At 47.1% G+C, this 21,301-nt stretch overlaps 2 protein-coding genes across 7 annotated transcripts in view; one reads left to right on the top strand and one right to left on the bottom strand.

Annotated features, from left to right (window-relative positions):
* The window catches only part of DRAM1 (DNA damage regulated autophagy modulator 1), a 51,191-nt gene extending 50,581 nt beyond the window's left edge, over positions 1–610 (bottom strand). For all 6 annotated transcript variants that reach the window (XR_014784260.1, XM_084809567.1, XM_084809566.1 and 3 more), the window contains exon 1: positions 12–610. Coding sequence is in view for 5 of the 6 variants with exons in the window: in XM_084809567.1 (XP_084665693.1) it covers positions 12–205 (194 nt within the window). In the remaining variant the exon portion in view is untranslated. The remainder of the gene's footprint in view (positions 1–11) is intronic.
* Positions 611–19,997: 19,387 nt separating this feature from the next.
* GNPTAB (N-acetylglucosamine-1-phosphate transferase subunits alpha and beta) overlaps positions 19,998–21,301 on the top strand; it is a 67,629-nt gene continuing 66,325 nt past the window's right edge. Inside the window, exon 1 of the mRNA XM_084809572.1 lies at positions 19,998–20,825. The gene's annotated coding sequence lies outside the window, so the exon portion shown is untranslated. The remainder of the gene's footprint in view (positions 20,826–21,301) is intronic.

The following is a 21,301-nucleotide window of genomic DNA, read 5'->3' as shown; positions in this document are numbered from 1 at the left end:
TCGTGCCTCACCTTATGTACGGGAAGAGCGGCTCCACGTGGCCGGCGAGGACGGCGATCACGTAGGAGATGATGAAGGCGGCCGAAGACCAGGAGACCAGCAGCGCCGGGATGAAGGCCGCCCCTTGCGTGAAGCAGGGCATCCTGCGCCACCAGCGGCTCCCGCGAGAGATCAGCGGCTGCCTCTCCCCGCCGCGGCCAGACATGGAGGCGAGAGAGGCTGCGCGGGGCCGCACGGGCGAGTGAGCGCCCCGCCAGTGAAGTCACAAAGCGCCTGAAGTCGCAACGCTTGAGCGAGGGGGCCTCAGGCGGGGGCCAGCGGCGCGTGCCGCTTTTTGCCGCCTTCACACGTAGCGCCCCACCCCCGCGAAAAAACAGTCCCGTGGGCGAACTAGGGCGCGCGCGTCACCTTTCTCCCGCTGGCGGGCCGTTTCTCTTGATCGCTCAGTTGACCCCGTTTGGAAAGAGAGGAGGGCAAACGAGAAGAGGCCGCAGTAGTTTCGGGCGCGCACCTGCAGAAACCTCTCCTCCGCCTCACAAAGTGTCCCCAGCCCGAATGTGGAGGAGGAGAGATACTGGCACGACCGCACGCCGCTCTCCTCGCCGCGCGCAAGCCAGTTGCGCTCACCCTAGTTCCGTTCCACCCATTTCACCGAACCTTCCTCCCGGCCCCACGTAAGACCTCCTCCCATAGAGAGAGCGGGCTGCGTAAATAATTCAGATAAAAACTCGCACTCAAGGCTTTTATTTCCCGCCTTACAAAATCGGGGGGCGGGGGCGGGATAGTTCCCTTCGCCGATAAGAGAGAATTTCCCGCTTGTTAAAATTCACAGTCACACACCTAATCCGACGGCACTTCGCCCACAAAGACGTCTCCTCCTCAGGCTCCACCACAAAGCGGAACTGTTCAGAGCTCGGTTCACAACAACCTCAGCAAACTGAAGAAAATGGTTCTAGGATATTGTGCAATTCTGTAAACGAAGCGCAACACACCCCTTCCCTCCTCTCTCGAACTTATCCTCAACCCTAGAAGCCCGAGGAAAACGCGCCGCCTCACGCCACGGGGGAAGCAGCCTATCCTTTCGCTTTCATTTTTGTACTTAAACGACCCCTGCTTCTCCCTTTTGGGGGCGGGGGGGCTTGGGATCTGGTTTTCTTTTATGGAAAGAGAGAAGAGAAAAGAATTCCCAGCTAGCACATGAGAGGACTGTAAATCATGAGTCGCCACAAAGCCTTTCAGAACAGCCGGTCTGGCCTAATGAACCGCTCTGGCTATGATTTTCGGACAACGACCCTAAACGGGGTTGGGTTAACGTTTGTGGGAGAAGGCAGATTTTCAGATTTGGCTCTTCTAAAATCCAGCAACAATTTGCATCGATCAGCTTGAAATTTTCATATGATTTCCCACACATACACACATTCGTAAACACAGCCAATTGCCTTAAGCCGAGGGATGCGGGAGAGTTTAATGTGAGGAGAAATTGAATACTGCAAGTATATGACTTCATTTAGGAAGAACACATAAACATCCTGTAGTTCCAATAACAGCCCTTCAGGCAGCCTCAGTTGTTTTGCTGAGGCTAGAATATCTCCATTTTTAATAGTTTATGTAATTGGTAATATAACTATATGAAAGAACCTTGTTCTTCACACCTCAGCTTTCCTTTCCTTTCCAAACTCACTGTGCCCCACCATAATCATAACCTTACTTCTTTTAAAAGCTACTCCTGCTGAACTAAATACACTATTGTTGTTCAGTCGTTCAGTCGTGTCCGACTCTTCGTGACCCCATGGACCATAGCACGCCAGGCCTTTCTGTTTTTTTTTTTTATCTGTGTGGTTCACAGAACAATAAAAAAACCTGCCCAAAATACACTATTGGGCAGGTTTTTTTATTGTTCTGTGAACCACACAGATAAAAGATATGCATTGAGAAGGGGAAATACTGTAAAACCAGACAATTAAATTATACACTCTGAAAATCATATTTGGATTTCTAGCTGCTACTGCATTTCATTTTTCAAAAGCAAAGGTCTGGGGCTGCAATCCTATATCCATCTACCTGTGTATAAGCCCCATTCAGATCAATGGGACTTACTTCTAAGTAGACATGCACATTATACTGTTCGGTTACAAAATTTGTGAGACATGAAAGGTAGCTATAAACCCTAGGTCCCAAATCCTATAAAGACATAACACTCATTCTATACAATGTAAACAGAAGAAATCCCATTTATTTTTATGATGAAACTCAGAGAGTATTAAGTTGCCCTTCTAAGATTGAGTCTCTGCAGTGTAAACAAAGTTCCTGTTTCACTCTACCACTCCAGGCTGGAGGTATTTTCCTGTCCAAAAGTGCTTCCAGATGAGGCTTTTATTGTGCAACTATCCTGCCTCATTCACTAAATTTTACAAGGGGTCCAGATAATGTCATCTTTAATTTGTGACCTTCCCATGTTTCCCCACCGCTTCTGTCATTTTTCTTACCACACAAAATCTGTTAAGGAAGTAAAGATGGCATAGCTGCATAATGCCTTTTGATCAATAGTGTTAGGAACTTTCCATCTGGAAGCACCCTGACATTATGTTTCTCTATATGCAACCAAACCAGAAAGAAAGCAGGAATAAAAGCTAATTTGAGATTAGTCTGATGTTGTATAAAAGTAAAGAGCAACCCAATGCTATGTTTGCTTGGTTGAATTATTCAAATCACCATCTAAGGCCGCAGTCCTATACCAGCTTACCTGGGAGTAAGCCCTATTGAACTTAATAGGCCTTACTACCGAGTCAATATGTATAGGATTACACTGTAAGGTTCATAGGTCATACATTCATATAACTATATATAGTATGGGAGCTTATATTTTATGTCTTTCACCCTGTCTCACAATGATCACTGGTTGTTGTTGTTCAGTCGTGTCCGACTCTTCGTGACCCCATGGACCATAGCACACTAGGCCTTCCTGTCCTCCGCTCTCTCCCGGAGTGTGCTCAAGTTCATATTCATTGCATTGGTGATGCTATCTAGCCATCTCATCCTCTGCCATCCCCTTCTCCTTTTGCCTTCAATCTTTCCCAGTATCAGGGTCTTTTCCAGTGACTTTTCTCTTCACATTAGGTGGCCAAAATATTTGAGCTTCAGCTTCAGTATCTGTCCTTCCAACGAGCACTCAGGGTTGATTTCCTTTAGGATTGACTGATTTGACCTCCTTGCAGTCCAGAGGACTCATAAGAGTCTTCTCCAGCACCACAGTTCGAAAGCATCAATTCTTCGGCGCTCAGCCTTCCTTATAGTCCAGCTCTCACAGCCATACGTTGCTACTGGGAAATGACCACTGGTAGAACAGTTTTAAAGAGATATATAAGGCTAGAGTAAGAAATTGAACCCAAGATACCACTACAGCAGTTGGAACTGTAAAATCTTTCTGCCTGAGCTAGCTTCTGCCAAGGAAGGGCTAAGTCCTGGGAGTAAGACAACAGTGGGACTGGACACAGTGAGGCAAAGCTGAGGTAAGATAGGTCTGTGGCAGGGATCATCAGCAGCCTAAAAGTTGTTGCTCATACCAGGCAGAGGTGCCATCAGGGTAGGACTTTTGGGCAGATGTCCAGGGTCTGTAAGGCCCCAGGCCTGAACTAAGCTATTAGTAGTTTTAGAGGGTCTTAGATGATCCATAATGCTCTCTGACTTTGGTTCAGTTGGCTGCTATTTTCCCTAACAGGCCTCTTGATTTACCAGGATGAATCAAAGGTCGATAGCCTAGCCTCAGCACATTCCATACTAATGAGCTGGAATGTCTTATCAAGATGTTCCTGGGAAGTGAAGCTTATTTGCCTTAAAGCTGCAGGTGTCTGTGCTGGGGAAGCTCTGATTGTTTCCCTTCTGACCAAGCACTGTTAGCCTATGCTGAGAAAGTTGTTGTTGTTCAGTTGTTAAGTTGTGTCCGACTCTTCGTGACCCCATGGACCATAGCACGCCAGGCCTTCTTGTCCTCCGCTCTCTCCCGCAGTGTGCTCAAGTTCATATTCATTGCATCGGTGATGCTATCTAGCCATCTCATCCTCTGCCGTCCCCTTCTCCTGTTACCTTCAATCTTTCCCAGCATCAGGGTCTTTTCCAGAGAGTTTTCTCTTCGCATTAGGTGGCCAAAATATTTCAGCTTCAGCTTCAGTATCTGTCCTTCCAATGAGCAGTCAGGGTTGATTTCCTTTAGGATTGACTGATTTGACCTCCTTGCAGTCCAGGGGACTCGTAAGAGTCTTCTCCAGCACCACAGTTCAAAAGCATCAATTCTTCGGCGCTCAGCCTTCCTTATAGTCCAGCTCTCACAGCCATACGTTGCTACTGGGAAAACCATAGCTTTGATTAGACGGACCTTTGTCGGCAAGGTGATGTCTCTGCTTCTTACTATGCTGTCTAGGTTTGCCATAGCTTTCCTCCCAAGGAGCAAGCGCCTTTTAATTTCATGGCTGCAGTCACCTTCTGCAGTGATCTTGGAGCCCAAGAAAATAAAATCTGTCACTGCTTCCATTTCTTCCCCTTCCATATGCCAGGAAGTGATGGGGCCAGATGCCATGATCTTAGTTTTTTTTATGTTGAGTTTCAAACCAGCTTTTGCACTCTCCTCTTTCACCCTCAACAAGAGGCTCTTTAGATCCTGTTCCGCTTTCTGCCATTAGGGTGGTATCATCTGCGTATCTGAGGTTGTTGATAATTCTCCCGGCGATCTTAATTCCGACCTGTGATTCATCCAACCCGCCGTTTCTCATGATGTACTCTGCATATAAATTAAATAAGCAGGGCGACAATATACAGCCTTGTCATACTCCTTTCCCAGTTTTGAACAAATCAAAACGGTAAGAACTGTTCCATGTTCGGTTCTTACTGTTGCTTCTTGACCCCCGTACAGGTTTCTCAGGAGACAGGTAAAGTGGTCTGGTACTCCCATCTCTTGAAGAATTTGCCACAGTTTGTTCTGATCCACACAATCAAAGGCTTTAGTGTAGTCAATGAAGCAGAAATAGACGTTTTTCTGGAATTCTCTTGCTTTCTCCATGATCCAGCGAACGTTGGTGATTTGATCTCTAGTTCCTCTGCCTCTTTGAAACCCCGCTTCTACTTCCGGTAGTTCTTGGTTCACATACTGCTGAAGCCTAGCTTGTAGGATTTTGAGCATAACCTTGCTGGCATGTGAAGTGAGCGCAATTGTACGGTAGTTTGAACACTCTTCGGCATTGCCCTTGTTTGGAATTGGAATGTAAACTGACCTTTTCCAGTCTTGTGGACACTGTTGAGTGTTCCAAATTTGTTGGCATATTGAGTGCAGCACTTTAACAGCATCATCTTTTAGGATTTTAAATAGCTCAGCTGGAAGACTGTCATCTCCGCTAGCTTTGTTGTTACTAATGCTTCCTAAGGCCCACTTGACTTCACTCTCGAGGATGTCCGGCCCAAGTTCAGTGACCGCACTGTCATGGCTATCAGGGACATGAAGATCTTTCCTGTATAGTTCTTCTGTGTATTCGTTCCACCTCTTCTTAATCTCATCTGCTTCTGTTAGGTCCCTGCCTTCTTTGTCCTTTATCATGCCCGTCTTTGCACAAAACGTTCCCTTGAGATTTCCGATTTTCTTGAAAAGATCTCTAGCCTTTCCCATTCTATTGTTTTCCTTGATTTCTTTGCATTGTTCATTTAAGAAGGCCTTCTTGTCTCTCCTTGCTATTCTCTGGAACTCTGCATTCAGTTGGATATATCTTCCCCTTTCTCCCTTGCTTTTCGCTTCCATTCTTTCCTCAGCTACTTGTAAAGCCTGATCAGACAGCCACTTGGCTTTCTTGCATTTCTTTTTCTTTGGGATGGATTGAGTTGCTGCCTCCTGAACATGTTACGGACCTCCGTCCATAGTTCCTCAGGCAGTCTGTCTATCAGGTCTAATCCCTTAAATCTATTTGTCACCTCCACTGTATATTCATCAGGGATATGATTGAGGTCATACCTGAACGGTTTAGTGGTTTTCCCTACGTTCTTCAATTTAAGCCGAAATTTTGGAAGAAGCAGCTCATGATCTGAGCCACAGTCAGCTCCAGGTCTTGTTTTTACTGACTGTATAGAGCTTCTCCATCTTTGGCTGCAAAGGACATAATCAATCTGATTTCGATATTGACCATCTGGTGATGTCCATGTGTAGAGTCACCTCTTGTGCTGTTGGAAAAGAGTGTTTGCTATGATCAGCGTGTTCTCTTGGCAAAACTCTATTAGCCTTTGTCCTGCTTCATTTTGTACACCAAGGCCATGCTTGCCTGTTATCCCGGTGATTTCTTGACTTCCTACTTTAGCATTCCAATCCCCTATGATGAAGAGGACATCTTTTTTTGGTGTTAGTTCTAGAAGGTGTTGTAGGTCTTCACAGAACCGATCAACCTCAGCTTCTTCAGCATCAGTGGTTGGGGCGTAGACTTGAATTACTGTGATGTTGAATGGTTTGCCTTGGATTCGTGCTGAGATCATTCTATCGTTTTTGAGATTGTACCCCAGTATTGCTTTTCCCACCCTTTTGTTGACTATGAGTGCTACTCCATTTCTTCTTAGGGATTCTTGCCTACAGTAGTAGATATAATGGTCACCGGAATTAAATTCGCCCATGCTTGTCCATTTTAGTTCGCTGATTCCCAAGATGTCGATGTTGCCATCTCATGTTTGACCACCTCCAGCTTACCTTGATTCATTGATCTGACATTCCAGGTTCCTAAACAATATTGTTCTTTACAGCATCAGACTTTCTTTTCACCACCAGACACATCCACAGCTGAGTGTCCTTTTGGCTTTGGCCCAGCCACTTCACTCTTTCTGGCGCTACTTGGAAATTCCCTCTGCTCTTCCCCAGTAGTATATTGGACACCATCCGACCTGAGGGGCTCATCTTCCAGCGTCATATCTTTTAGCCTTGTGATACGTTCCATGGGGTTTTCTTAGCAAGAATACTGGAATGGGTTGCCATTTCCTTCTTCGGTGGACCACATTTTGTCAGAACTCTGCCATGACCTGTCCGTCTTGGGTGGCCCTGCACGGCATAGCTTATGGCTTCACTGAGTTACGCAAGCCCCAATGAATGCTAAATAATGCTTGCTGTTGTCATGCTGCCTTACTGCTAACATGTATGGTATAAAACCTATTTTACCCCACGGCTCTGGGTTCAGAGAAGCTGTCTGATCCAACCATTGGGTATTAATCGCCCATCTGGCTGGTCATCCAGCCACTCTGGGCAATGTACAAAGTATATAATAAAACAGTTTAAAACAATAAAATTCTACAGTAAAAACATTTTCTAAAATACCCTAACCCACCCCAAATGCCTGCCTGAACAACCACTTTTTAATGCGTGGCGGAAGCTCATTAAAGAGGGGGCATGGCGGAGTTCCCTAGGGAGGGAGTTCCACAGAGTGGGGGCCACCACAGAGAAGGCCTGTGTGCTGATGGTACTCAATAAAGTACTCCTTGTAAGTAAACCTGGATCTGATTTATCACTATCTTGGCACCTCTAAATTAAGAGGCGTACTGCAGGGGCAATACAAGGTCTTACTCAGCAGAATGAGCAGGAGGGCCTCCAAATACAACATACTGGTTTACTACATTTTGAAGTAAGACAAGTAATATACTTTAACATAGTGATGAGGAGCCTAAATGGGGGGGGGGATTATATCAGTGGGCCAGATGAGTTCCTCCAGTCAGTGTTTCAGTTGGTGACCTTTCCTTGCCAAGCGGAACTGTTCAGAGCTCAGTTCACAACAACCTCAGCAAACTGAAGAAAAAAGTTTCCCCCCGCCCTCTGCTGTGTTGGTTCTAGGATATTGTGCAATTCTGTAAACTAAGCACAACACACCCCTTTCCTCCTCTCTCAAACTTATCCTCACCCTAGAAGCCTGAGGAAAACGCGCCGCCTCATGCCACTGGGGAAGCAGGCTATACTTTCGCTTTCATTTCTGTACTTAAACGACCCCTGCTTCTCCCTTTTGGGGGCGGGGGGGCTTGGGATCTGGTTTTCTTTTATGGAAAGAGAGAAGAGAAAAGAATTCCCAGCTAGCACATGAGAGGACTGTAAATCATGAGTCGCCACAAAGCTTTTCAGAACAGCCCGTCTGGCCTAATGAACCGCTCTGGCTATGATTTTCGGACAACGACCCTAAACGGGGTTGGGTTAACATTTGTGGGAGAAGGCAGATATTCAGATCTGGCTCTTCTAAAATCCATCAACAATTTGCATCGTTTGTCCAATCAGCTTGAAATTTTCATATGATTTCCCACACATACACACATCGCACCCTGTCAAGTTGTAAACATATGGTATGCGATGGACCCTATGGACCATAGCACACCAGACCTTCCTGTCCTCCGCTCTCTCCCAGAGTGTGCTCAAGTTCATATTCATTGCATCAGTGTTAAAGTAATATACTTTAACACAGCGATGAGGAGCCTAAATGGGGGGGGGGGATGATATCAGTGGGCCATATGAGTTCCTCCAGACAGTGTTTCAGTTGGTGACCTTTCCTTGCCTACTCCACGCCTTCCCCCATGGGGGAGGATTTGGGGGGGGGGTGAAGCCACCCTGACTGAGCCCCCAGGTGGAGAAGTGCTCTTCCAGCCAGCATTTCAGCCAGGGATCCAGTTTTCCCTACCCTACCCCTTCGCCAGCACCTCCTACTCCACCCAGCACCTTGGAAGGGATGATACCACCTGCCCCTTCACCTGCCCCACATTCTCCCCAGTGGGGGAAGGTGTGGGGCAGGCAAAGATGTCCCTTCCTCCATCTTCTCTACTGGGAGAGCAGAGCCTGCTGATGGACTTCACATCAGAGGTGTTGGATGTCCTCAGGGTAGTGGAGGGTCAGGAGAAGGAGATTCCCAAGGGTGTGCATGAAGATGTGAAGCAGCAGACAGAGGCTCACTCTCCACCACCTGACCCCTACAGCACCAGCAGCCTGCTCCTGCACCTAAGGAGGCAGCACTAATCAGTCCTACTCAGGGCAGAGGCCCCCAGGTCCCAGCAGACAGGCAGCAGGGGCAAGCGGAAGGCTGGAGGTGCTGGAGCTTCTGCAAGCTCTCCATCTCCCACCCCCAAAAGGTTTAGGCAGGCCAGTATGGAGGAGGTGGGGTGGGGGAAGCATGGGACCACAAGGCGGAGGTTTCCAACGCCCAACCAAATCACCAACTGCATCGGTGAGATGGTGGCATTGAATGACCAGCCATTCAGCCTTTTGGAAAAGTAGGGTTCAAAAGGCTGATAGCCCTTGTGGTCCTGTACTACAAGCTGCTGTGTCACACCACTCTTAGGAGGTGGGTGGTGCCTCCTGTATCAGGCATGCAGGGAGAGAGTGCTGGAGCGACTGTGCCAGGTGGAGTCACAGGTGGTGCACTTCACCTCAGACATTTGGTCCAGCGATGGTGGAGTGCACGCTTACTTGTCCCTGATGGCTCACTGTTGGGCAACCACAGGGACAGTAGCGGCCAGCGCTTCTGGAACTGGGAAGGATGGGTATTGCTGGGCCCTCCTTCATGCACAAGTCCTGGACCAGTCCCACATGGCAGCAGAGATCACAAAGGCCATGAACCACATGGTGGAGGGGTGGCTGGCCAGGCACCAGCTCACCTGTGGTTACATGGTCATGGACGGGGGAGCCAACATGGTGAAGGCTGTGCGCGATGACGGATTATTTGAGGGCATCTGCTGCATCATGCACATCTTCAACCTGATTGTGAGGGGTGCCCTTGGTATAGGCAGCACCAAGTTTTATCCCACCTCCCGTCTGTTCTCCGTAATCTGTTGGAAAGCTGCAGGAAGGTGGCTGGGCACTTCCACCACAGTGTCAAGGGCAGTAGGCTCCTGTGGGGTGAGCAGGAGGACTTGGGGCTCCTGCAGCACAGGCTGGTACAGGACATGGCAACATGCTGGAACTCGGAGACATTGGCATCCAGACAGCAGTGGGATGCCATGTCCCAGCTTGTGGTGGTCCTCAAGCTGTTCCTTGAGGCCACCAAGACCCTGAGCACCAGCATGCCCTCCTCCTCAGCCGGGTGACCCCTGTGGCCAGACATCTCCAGAAACAGATGGACATGTTTCTGAGTGCCAGAGATCCCACCACAGGCAGGTGCTTCCTGCCAGACATGCCGGAAATGGTTACAGGGCTGGGGGATGGCCTAGTATGGTGGGTGGAGCCCCTATGCCAGGAGAGGGCATAGAAGTTGGCCACCATATACAGTCCTCATCTCAAGGATGGGTTTTGTGCAAATAACTCCTGGAGAGGGTGGCAGGAAATTTTGGTGGGGCAAGTGAGGGAGGCAAAGACGAAGAGTGCCAGAGGAGGAGGTAGAGGAGACTGTCCCTTCTGGAAGCAGCACTCCCCACAGCAGCACTCCCAGCAAGACCACAGGCTAGGGGTTCTGGGCCAAGGCAGTGCAGACAGCAGTTTGAGGGAGAGGCACCCAACCCATCCGCCAGGATGACTGTGCAACAACATCTGTGCAGCATTACCTGGTGGCACCCATGGAGGACTGGTCCACGAATCCCATGGCCTACTGGTCATCCTGCAGCCAGATTTGGCTGGACCTGGCTTGGGTGGCCACCAACCAGCATCCCAAGTGAGAGGGCATTTTCAGTGGCGGGTGACATTGTGACACCCTACCACTCCTGCTTGGATGCTGAGTTGTTGGAGCAGCTGGTCTTCCTCAAGGTCAACCTGCCCCTGTTGGGATACCCCACCTTCAAGCCCTCCAGCGAATGAGTGGCACACTCACCCTGCAGTTTCCTCTTATTTTGGCTGGCTTTTTTGTCTTTATTTGAATCAGGCAGGGCATTATGTTGTTGTTGTTGTTGTTGTTGTTGTTGTTGTTCTTCTTCTTCTTCTTCTTCTTCTTCTTCTTCTTCTTCTTCTTCTTCTTCTTGTTATTTGGCTGTGCTTTCAGTGGAGTAACTCAACTCTGAATGAACCCAAGGGGGTGCTCCTAGCATTTCTTTGTCTCTTTATGGGTCCTCCCCTCAGGGCATATCAGCAGCAGCAGCATTATAATTATTTTCAGTATTGTTCTTTGGCTGTGCTTGCAGTGCAGGACTGAAGCTCTGAGTGAAATTAATAAGGGGATGCTGTAGCTTCTCTTTGTCTTCCTCCAATACCACAGACTTATGCCCACATGGCATGGGTCTGCTCCTCTGCTCTGCCAGCCTGCCTGCCTGGTGCCAGGTTGATGTAGCTGGGCTTGGTGACTTCAATGCCATGAGCCTATGGAATACCTGCACCCTGCTGCACCCATGCCCTATAGTTGCCTTGCCGCTTTGCCTGCCTATCGGCTCAGTATCTGCACGGTGCCCTCCTTGCTGCTGCTGCCCTCCTCCTCCGCCAGCCTCTCCCACCCATGCCTGCCCACCATACAGCCCTCAGTGCAGTATATCAACTCTGAACAGGTGAGACACTCTTCTTAGCCTGTCCCACACAGTTCCTCCGCCACCAGGGGCCTGTGCCAGCCTTAAACATCTCTCTCTCTCTCTCTCTCTCTCTCTCTCTCTCTCTCTCTCTCCCTCTCTCTCTCTCTGCCTCTGTGCCAGCCTACCTGCCTGCCCCATGCCCAGTGCCATCATGGTGCAATAAATATAAGTTCCACTGAGTTCAGTGTGACTTACCCCAGGTAATGTGTATTACAAAGAGAGGTTGAACTTTTCTTCCATTAATGAGAAGCCTTAGGTCATCCAGTGAAGCTGAATAGTGGCAGATTCAGGACAGACAAAAGGAAAGTACTAGGGAAGAGGGGTTATTTTGTGCTTCAAAGAAACCATCCCCAGAGATTAGGGATAGCAACCTCCTAATGGGAACCTTAAACACCTTCTGATTAAGACCCCTAATCCCCTGTTTGGCTTGACAGGCTTTTTTAACCTTGTCTTTTAGTGTTTGAGAAAAGGAAACTTGATGCATGGCTAGCACAAAAGCCATTGGACCTAACTGTCTGAAATTTGGCAGGTTTAATCACCTGCCAGGTCCCCAAATTCCATGCACTTATTTGGAAGCACTGAAAAATTACAGCGCTTTGCTTTGTCAGATTTTCTTGAAAAAAGCAAATTTTACCTGTGGCTAGCACAAATGCCACTGAATCTCACTGTCTGAAATTTGCAGATTCAATCACATCCATAGGGGCTGCCAGGTCCCCAAATGTCATGTATTTATCATAAAAACTAAAAAGTTATGGCTGTTTCTGTTTTCCAATGCAAGTCAATGGGAAAATGTAAAATCTGAATAATTCCGATTTCTGAATCTTGCTTTGGATCTGGAGTCCAAAGCGGGTCGGATCAGGTCTGAATCAGTCTGAAGCAGGTTGGGGCCAAATCAGAAGCTCTGAATCGGCCTCTGAAGCAGGTTGGGGGGGGGGGGTCCGTGCACAGCCCTATTCTGTAGCTGTTCTTCCTGAGCAGAACACAGCTGGCACCACTCACATTCCAAAGCAGCTCCAACTGTGATGGACTAAAGTTTGTACAGTGCATTGCTCAAAATCGTGGATCACATCATCCAAGTCTCACCTATATCAAATCAAAATTGTCTGCAAGCAATGACACACATTTTCATTACTGAGGGTGCTTCTAGACAGATGGCTTCTAGTGCTACCAAACAAAAGACATTGTGCAGCTATTCTGTCTTTTCCTCCTTAATGACATTTTTGTGGAAAGCATAAAGATGGAAGAAGTGGTGGGGAAACACAGAAGGATTACCAATTGAAGACAATGTTCTCTGTACCCCCTGTAAAATTCACTGAATTATGCAGGGCAATTTCACAATAAAAGCTTTGTCTGGAAGTACCCTAATACACTATTGTACATTACTGGTGGAAACTGGGTATTATGGCCCCTTCCCTATCTTCTGAGTTCCAAAATGAGAATGAGGGAAGCATTGAAAGACCTGCTTTTTCAGTCCAGCAGTGTTCTTGTGCCTTGGACAGTGGCTCAACAGACAGCCAGATAGCAAGTCGGAATGCTTTCACCTGTTGCATAACTGTCTGTCATGGAGTTGGTAAGAGTACAGAGCCTGCCTGGAGCAAGTAGGTCGACAGTCCTACAGAGGAAAAGTGGGAACCATCCTGATCACTGCTTCTTGTCGTTGGGTGGGTCTCCATCCTGGTCAGCATGGAATCTCTACCTGTGGGAGCATAGGGAGACACAGACAGAAAGTAATGAGCAATAGGCAGCAGCCAGTGTTTGTCCCTCAGCATTCCATACCCCATTGGTATAACCCCTTCCCCCATATTGATCGCAGTAGAATTCTGTGGGTACAGTGGCTGTTGATTCTTCTGCACACATCAGTGATCCTGCAAAGTAAGTGCTCATAAAGTATGCCCAGCAGTAGCAATGGTTTGAGCAGAATGCCTGGCCTTTGCCAACCAGGAGCTTACCTGCATGTGAGGATGAGTGGCTCCCCTGTGTGGGAGACACCACTCCCTGCTGTGGTGGTGGAATGTTATAGCAATAAAGTTCAGGCAAGGCACAGTATTCACATATACTTTGGTGGGAAGTATATAGGAGTCAAGGTGGAAGGAGACATGGGAGACAGTTGCAGTTTATACTTTGTAGCATAGTTGCTACCTTTCTTTGCTTACCTGTGAAAGGTACTCTGTCCTGGCACCCTCAGTTGTCGGAGTCAAATTGGGTGTTTCTGTCTGGAGTGCCAAGGCAAGGTACTTGTTAGGGTTCTAGGCAGGGAAGAGTTAACAATGTGCTCAAGTTCCTACATGTGTTCTGGAGACAAACGATTTGTGTAAAATGCACTTTCTGTGTAGTTGCCATTACCAAAGCCCCCCTTTGTGAGCTCTAAGTGTGTACAGAATAGGTTGCATAGATATAACCCCATGTCGTACGCCCTATCTTGTGAGGTTTGATATCTTGTGTGCAGTTTATATGGTGGTGATGGTGTGCTGTGACTGGGTGTTGAATTACTGCATATGTTATGCTTTGTCATGGTGATGTGTGGCAACACTCGTTGATGCAGGGGCAGCTTCTTCTTTTTTAAGTCAATGGGAGATAAATTCTTTGTGCCAGGTTTGGGGCTGGCGTAAAGTTATACTGTTGATGGGAATGTGCCCATGAACTGGAAGAGTGTAGGATACAGGCTATGTGTGTTCCTGCTTTGTTCTCTCTCCCCTCATGATTATACCCCATATTAGCCATTCTGCCAGAAAATCTGAGGTTTTTTTACCTGCGTATCTGTCATGCGTTTCTTTTTACCTGCGTAGCTGCATAGCCTGCATTCCACCAGTGTAGCTGGGTTTCTGCCAAATCCTATGGCCCCTCAGCCAGCATAACTCAAGAACAGGATAACTCTGTTAGACTTTTATGCCCTCTCCAGTGGTTTAAAAACCTTCATGGGCTGTTAGCAGTTGATAATACAGTTATATTTTAGCCTGAACTGAAGAGTTCATGTATACAAATAGACATTAGATTTTGTGGTTGGATGTAGCGGTCCTTTGGGCAAATATTCAAATGTCAGCATGAACTGAAGAAATCAGAACCTTACATGGGAAAGACTAGTTTCACAATATAGCTCTTAACTTCCCATAGCTCTCTCCTCAAGAAATACAAGAGTGGAACTAAAGAGTTTTGCCATAATTTCTTTCTCCCTATTCCCTTTTCTCTTTTTCACCTTCTCTCCCTAACTGCCTCTCTATCTCACCCTCACCCCTCCATGCATAGTTAGACTTTTTTTTTTAAGTCCAGTGGTGCCAATAGAAGCTTATTAAAGAGCTTATTTGCTATGTGAGGAGATAACTGCTGTGAAGGGAATGGACAGGATGCAGGGGAGATGCTGTGAGCCAGATGGGGAGGCTCCCATGGGCCACATTTGGCCCATGGGCTGAAGGTTCCCCACCTCTGCCATAAAACGAGGCAGAGAGGATGGCATTTAGGTGAAGGAATCAGTACTAAAAGCATCTATGCATATGATGGAGCTAAAACAAATTAGGGATACAAAAGCAGTCATTGGCTACAATCCACAAATCACTTTGAATGAGTTCCATTGAATTCATGGAAGAATGTAAATGTGCATAAACAACAGTACATGTTTGATTTCCAAAATTTACATAGAAGAAATACTTTTCCCCAGCTGTTCCAAAATCGAAAATGAGTATAAGTAAGGGGAGGGGAATGGACTGATGAGAACATTTTCAGACATGACCTTCCCACTGATCCTCCGCCCACCAGCTCCCCCATAATTACTTTAACCCCAGCCTATAAAGTAGATTCATCCTCCCTGCAAGTGCCATTACCTTTGTATTCATGTTATCCCAGCAAACACAGGAGACCATGCTTCTGCTGAGATAAAGTCCAATTTTACCATGAAAAAAGTTCAAACCATTGTCCTTTCAGTGGACCTTTACCACTGGTTTAGAGCACAATCCTATGAATGTTCAGACTGAAAAATGTCCTGCAATTTTTTTTGTCTAAACATGCATAGGATTGCACCCTTAGTGGCTAGTAACACAGAAGAGTTTGAGCACCATCTAGTGGTTACCATTCTGAAAGTAAAAGTGGAATGGTCTTTTTCCCCCTTTTTCTTTTTTGCACAAAGTATGCTCTTGCTGATGTTGCATTTTATCCAGGACATGATACTCCCACACCTTCTTTTAAAATGCCAACAGTGCTATATCTCATCCATCCATAATTTAGGAGCACAGTAAAAGCCCACTGAAGTTATGCTGATATTCTCCCTCCCAATCTTTTGTGTGTGCTCCATTGCAGACAGGAAGCATATTGTCACCAGAGAGTTAAAAAACAAAAAACACCAACCCTTAGGAAAACATTAGTAAAATTATACGGTGTAACCACAAGAGGGGGGAAGGAGATGAGGTGTACAAAATTTTGTAGAGGTGTACAAAATTATGTATCGTGTGCAGAAAGTGGATAGAGAGAAGGCTTTCCTTCCTCTCTCAGAACACTAGAACTCGGGGTCATTCCTTAAAGCTGAATGGTGGGAGATTCTGGACAGACAAAAGGAAGTATTTTTTTCACACACCGCATAAACTATGGAATTTTCTTCTACAAGGTGCAATGACAGTCACCAACTTTGAAGCTTTTTAAGGGGGTTTGACAAATTCACAGAGGTTAAGGCTATGAATGGCTCATGATGGCTATATATTACCTCCAGTATCAGAGGCAGTATGCTTCTGAATACTAGTTGCTGGAGAACACAACAGGGAGGGGGCTATGGCACTCATGTCCTGCTTGTGGACTTCACACAGGCAGCTGGTGGTTGGCCACTGGGTGAAGAGAATGCTGGACTAGATAGACCTTTGGTATGATCCATCATGTCTCTTCTTGTGTTCTTATGTGAGGAAGGGAGGTGATCTTGTTTACCATTTTAAAACAACAACATTGTACCTAGACCAGGGGTCCCCAACCCCCAGGCCGCAGACCAGTACCCGTCCGTGGCCTGTCAGCAACCGAGCCGCAGGGGTGTGCAAAACCCCCTCACCTTGGGTCTGTGGGGGGGGGGGAGGCAATCCATCCCTCCCCTCCCAGAATCCTCACCGGCTCCGCTCTGTGGCGAGTCCACGGAGCTGCTGGCCGGCTCCAGCCGCTGGCAGACTTCCGGCCGCTGGGACGCAAATGGCACCCGCAACACGGACACCATTTGCGTCCCTGTTCTACAAGTAATCGGCTACGTAAATCTTTACATAGTCAATTACTGCAAAGAATAGGGAAGCAAATGGTGTCCGCATAGCGGACGCCATTTGCGTCCCAACAGCTGGAAGTCCGCCAGCAGAACCCCCCCCCCCCCCGGTCCGTGGAAAAATTGGACCGGTCCCTGACGCCAAAAAGGTTGGGGACAGCTGACCTAGATGACAGCTGTCGTCTGAATGGGTACAGCAGGGGCGCCCAATTTCTAACTCCTTTATGTGTGTTTTTAAACGTGAAAGAGGTTGTTGCTATTGGCATCGCAAATACTATCTGTGTGAGAGGCGAGCTGTGCATTCCTTTTTACTTCCCTGCCTTTCTACATGATTGAGGAATATCTAGGTTTAAAGACACAGATCAGACAACATCACATCTAGTTTGACCTTTAGCCATTCACTTCAAGATGCAAGCAGATGTCTCTTTAACCCTCTCTCCAACCTTTTGTGAAAAGTTTTGTCTGTGACTGGTCCATTCCTTGAGCCAGGCCAGGATTTCTGAATGTCCTGGGCTAAGCACAGAGAATCCACCCCAGGATTTGCACTATACTTGTAAGGCAAGAGCCAGTCTTCCTGTAGCTGTAGGCGGAAGGAACAGTAAAATTATTTCTACATCTAAGCTTTGAGGGAACCCAAATTCTTACTTCTAAGAGTCCCAGGCCCTTGGACACAACAGGGTTCTGTCCGACTGCTTCCCTTATGCACTCTTAGAAGTCTGCTCTGCGCCCTGAATATTGTTCTAACTATCAGAAGCCTTTAACGTTCTCTTATTGTGCTGTGTGCTTGAGTGGGTGATTTGGGTTTTGGCACTGAAACTGACTTGGTTGCCCTGAGGACAGGGGGAGTTGCAACCCTGCTAATTTCTTTGGATCTTTCAAGGCCTTTTGATGATATCAGCCATGATTACACCCTTTCTGGATCAGGGGTCAGGAGCACTGCACTCCAACGGGTATGTTCTAAACTGGCTGACCGGTGCCAGAAGGTGGTGCTGGGAGGCTATAGCTCTGTTCCACAGCAATTATGCTATGGAGAGCTTCTCAAACTGCTGTCCATGAGCACCATTCAGGTAGTCTAAGGAAAGACTGCGGAACAGTCAAGAATATCTGCACTTGATTTTTTTTTCTGATAATGTAAATTGAGGCTGTTTTGACCAGGGTCAGATTATTGGACGGGCTAGCAAGGTCTTAGTCTAGGCACAATGGTTTTCACAATACCCAGTGGTGCATTTTACTAATTTTCCCTTAAAATTTACCAACAAAAAGGGCCCTTTTCAGCAGCCTGGCCTAGGGCTCATGATTTTCCTAATATGGTGCTAGTTTTGGCAGTGATGCTGGCACTGCATTTTTTTTTTATTAAAGCAGGAGTTATATATGTGCTTTGATCTGTAAAACCAAAGTGTGGCCTGTCAAGACCCATAGCAGTTTTCAAGTGGTCCATGGGATTTGAGAACCGTTCTACAGGATTCTAGTCTCCTATGCAGTTTAACATCGACATGAAACTGCTGAGTGAGATCTTCCAGAGTTTTGAAGTATTTTCAGCCTCACCCAGCTTCCTTTTGCCTTTTTTATCAGATTCAGGTAGTAGATGTGATGAATCAATATCACAGATCAGGTCAATACTGGACTTGATGGACTGAAACTCAGTCTACACAAGACGGACGTACTGGTGATAGTTGGTTTTTCTGACCTGGGAGGTGATGTTCAAGCTGTCCTGAATGGGGTTGCACTCCTTTAGTAGGATCAGGCCTGCAGCATGAGTATGTTGTTAAATCTGTAGCAGCCATATCAGGGGTCAGACTAAGTAGCCTCATGCAGTCTCATGCTTCATGTTCTTGCTGAGCTCTTTCTCCCTTGAATATATTGTTGTAAGCTGACGAGACACAGGAATTCCTTATCTTGTCAAAGGTCATACAATTGTATATCTTGTTCTCTGCTGTTCTCTTCTGTTCTCTCCTTATCATGGCTACCCTATAACCCAGTTCTTGTATTATAAACAATAGTGCTAAGAGAAAAAATGTTGAGGATTGCAACCCCATGCGGGAGGGGGAGGAGGAGCCATTTCATATATGTCACAATGTCTATAAAACCAATGTGCTAATGTAAATCAGGGCTTCTGGCTCTTTGGAAACGATTCCAGCCTTAAGCCCGCGCGTTAAATAAAGAATCTCTTTTTCCTTCACTCCGTGGTCTCTCTGACTCTGGGTTCTGCAACATAAATGGTGCCGTGACTCGGATGTGGCAGGCTCTGAGCCAGACAGGTGGCAGTTGCCTGCTCTTGATCGCCGCACCAGGAGGACGAGCTCGGCGCATGCCTCCCTTTCTTGGCGCCACCGACCTTTTTGTCGAGTGAATGGGAGAAAGCCTGCACCGGGATCGCCCAAACGGCAGCGAGCAGCAAGAGAACCTTGGGAAGCGGAGGAAGGAACTTGAGCCCTTCCTGTATCGCAGCTGCAATTGAGTTGAAACCCACATTGGAAGCCTTCAGGAGAAAGGCAAGTATATGGGAAAAAGAGGGCCCCGCCTTTAGGGAGAAAGGCCACTGGGCAGAAAAAAAGAGGGCCCCGCCTTATGAAGAAGGTCAGTGTTGGTGGTATACGTATACAAAAGAACCTACTCCTTGCGGGTAGAAGGGGGGCCTGATCACACCCCCGAGTGGGCGCCAGTACCTAGCACGCCAGTACTCAGTAGGAAGCTGGGGAAGCCGTTTTCCGCTCTGGTAAAAAGTGGGAAAAGTGGGTGGCAGGGACATATGGATGTAGTGGAGAGATTGATGATTGTGTGAGTGGCTACTGCGGTTTCTGACGCATACCGTTGACCGTCCGGGTGCCCAGGCCAGTAGCAAAGTGCGTGGTGTGAAAAATCCTCTTGTGTCGGCCAGTGAGACCCCTTACTCACTGACCAATTCCCATTCCCTAATTGTGTCTGTCTTCAATTTAGGAGGGAGGCTATGGGTGGTGGGGGAAGCAAACCTTGCACCCCCTTGAGATGTATGTCAAACAAAGAAGGAAAAAGGTTTTTTTTAAAAAAGATTCAGAATAGAGAGAGAAAACAGCAAAAAGCTCAAGGTCGAGCTGAGAAGAAAAAAAAAACAAGATCTGAGGCTGTTTGTTAAAAAAATGTTGCAGGACAGTCTGGCTTTTAACAAAGCGTGGGAGCGTGAGAGTGTAAGGCCGAAGACGTAGCTGTTAGCCTAGCGTGCCGAGAGAGGGGGGGCAGGAAAATTGCCCACAACGTTCTGAGTTGTGCAACATCATCACCTCGCCTAATTGAGATGAAATCCCTAAGAAATGGAAACTGAAAATGAAGACCCAGAAGATGAAGGCAAAATAGAAAATAAAGGTGAAGAATCAGCCCCCAGAGCACAGGCTAGACCCCTCTTCGAGTGAAAAGTGTGCCATAAGACTGTCCCAAAGCAGAATGAAGCGGAAAGACCACGTTGAAGATCTCTGTCAAGGTAACCATGTTTAGCTTTGAACTGTGTTAGAATTGCATAGAGCCTGTAGCTACTGACCATCAGCTATATGATTTCTGAAGAGCGTAACCATTAAGCTTTTGCCGTGGGATTCCCTGCAATGAAGAAATCTCACTGATTTGAGTGTCCAGTGTTACACTGCCTAAGTGTGTGTGCTAAAGAGACCGAGAAACCAGACAGCATGTTCCTGGCCAAGCCAAAATCACGCTACTGCCATGCTCCTGAAAGCTGCAATAAACTGTGTAAGCTGGGAGACCCAACCTGATTGAGAAGAAAAGAAGATATTGGAGCAACTGTCTTAAAAAACAATGAGATCTGTGTAGCTGGCTGGCTGACGCTGTCAGTGATGTTACAACTTTAAGACTGTTTTCCTGTTTGAGACCCCAGCGAAGAAAGCTAACCCGAGTTATTTGTTGCCCGTGCCAAAGCAAGAATTTGGTGGCCCTGTACCTCGTGTCCTGTTTTGAGCTTGGGATTTACAAATACAAACAAACTGAGAAGCTTGCCTTTGAAGTCCTGCAAATCACCCCATCGCCTCCCCGAAGATTAATGGCTGCCTGAAAAATGCAAGTATAAGGCGATGCCCATCACCCCCAGCGTCCTGAGTTTCGGCACTCAGTGTTTCAGTGCTTTTGTGTACCAGGTTAGAGAAGAAAAAAAAAAAGAGTAAGTTTTTAAAATGTCTGTGAGAGAACCTGACAGAAGTAAAATAAAATTTACAAAGGAGTTGCCCAGGTTAAAGTGTCACGGCTAGAGAGCTGAGCTGTGCCGCTCTGTTTAAACAGAAGCCTTGCTAAAAAGTTAAAGGCCCTTGTCTGTCAGAAGGGGTGTAGGGCCACACTTTCCCTTTTTAAACTGATGCAAAAGTAGAGAGCCTTTGCTGGAAACATCGCATCTTCATTGCCCAGAGCCTTCACTGTTTGCCTCCATCATCATCTGGGCTTTTTAGAGACACTCTGCACATGAACTAAAATTTTAAATTGTCAAAGACTTGCCATGGACAGTGCTATGAAGCTTTTGATAAACTTGAACTCTCATCGCTGTGGACCGTGTGTCTGTGTTTGTAGTCAGCTCAGTGTACAGCAGGCTGAGTTTGATCTGTGACTTTTAGATTTCCTTTTGCCAGAATTCATGCAGCATAG

This window comes from Heloderma suspectum, chromosome 7 (genome assembly GCF_057233095.1).
Source record: "Heloderma suspectum isolate Gila_16-S chromosome 7, 16-S_ref, whole genome shotgun sequence".
In the NCBI taxonomy this organism is placed as follows: domain Eukaryota; kingdom Metazoa; phylum Chordata; class Lepidosauria; order Squamata; family Helodermatidae; genus Heloderma; species Heloderma suspectum.
This window is presented reverse-complemented; position numbering and strand designations above follow the sequence as displayed.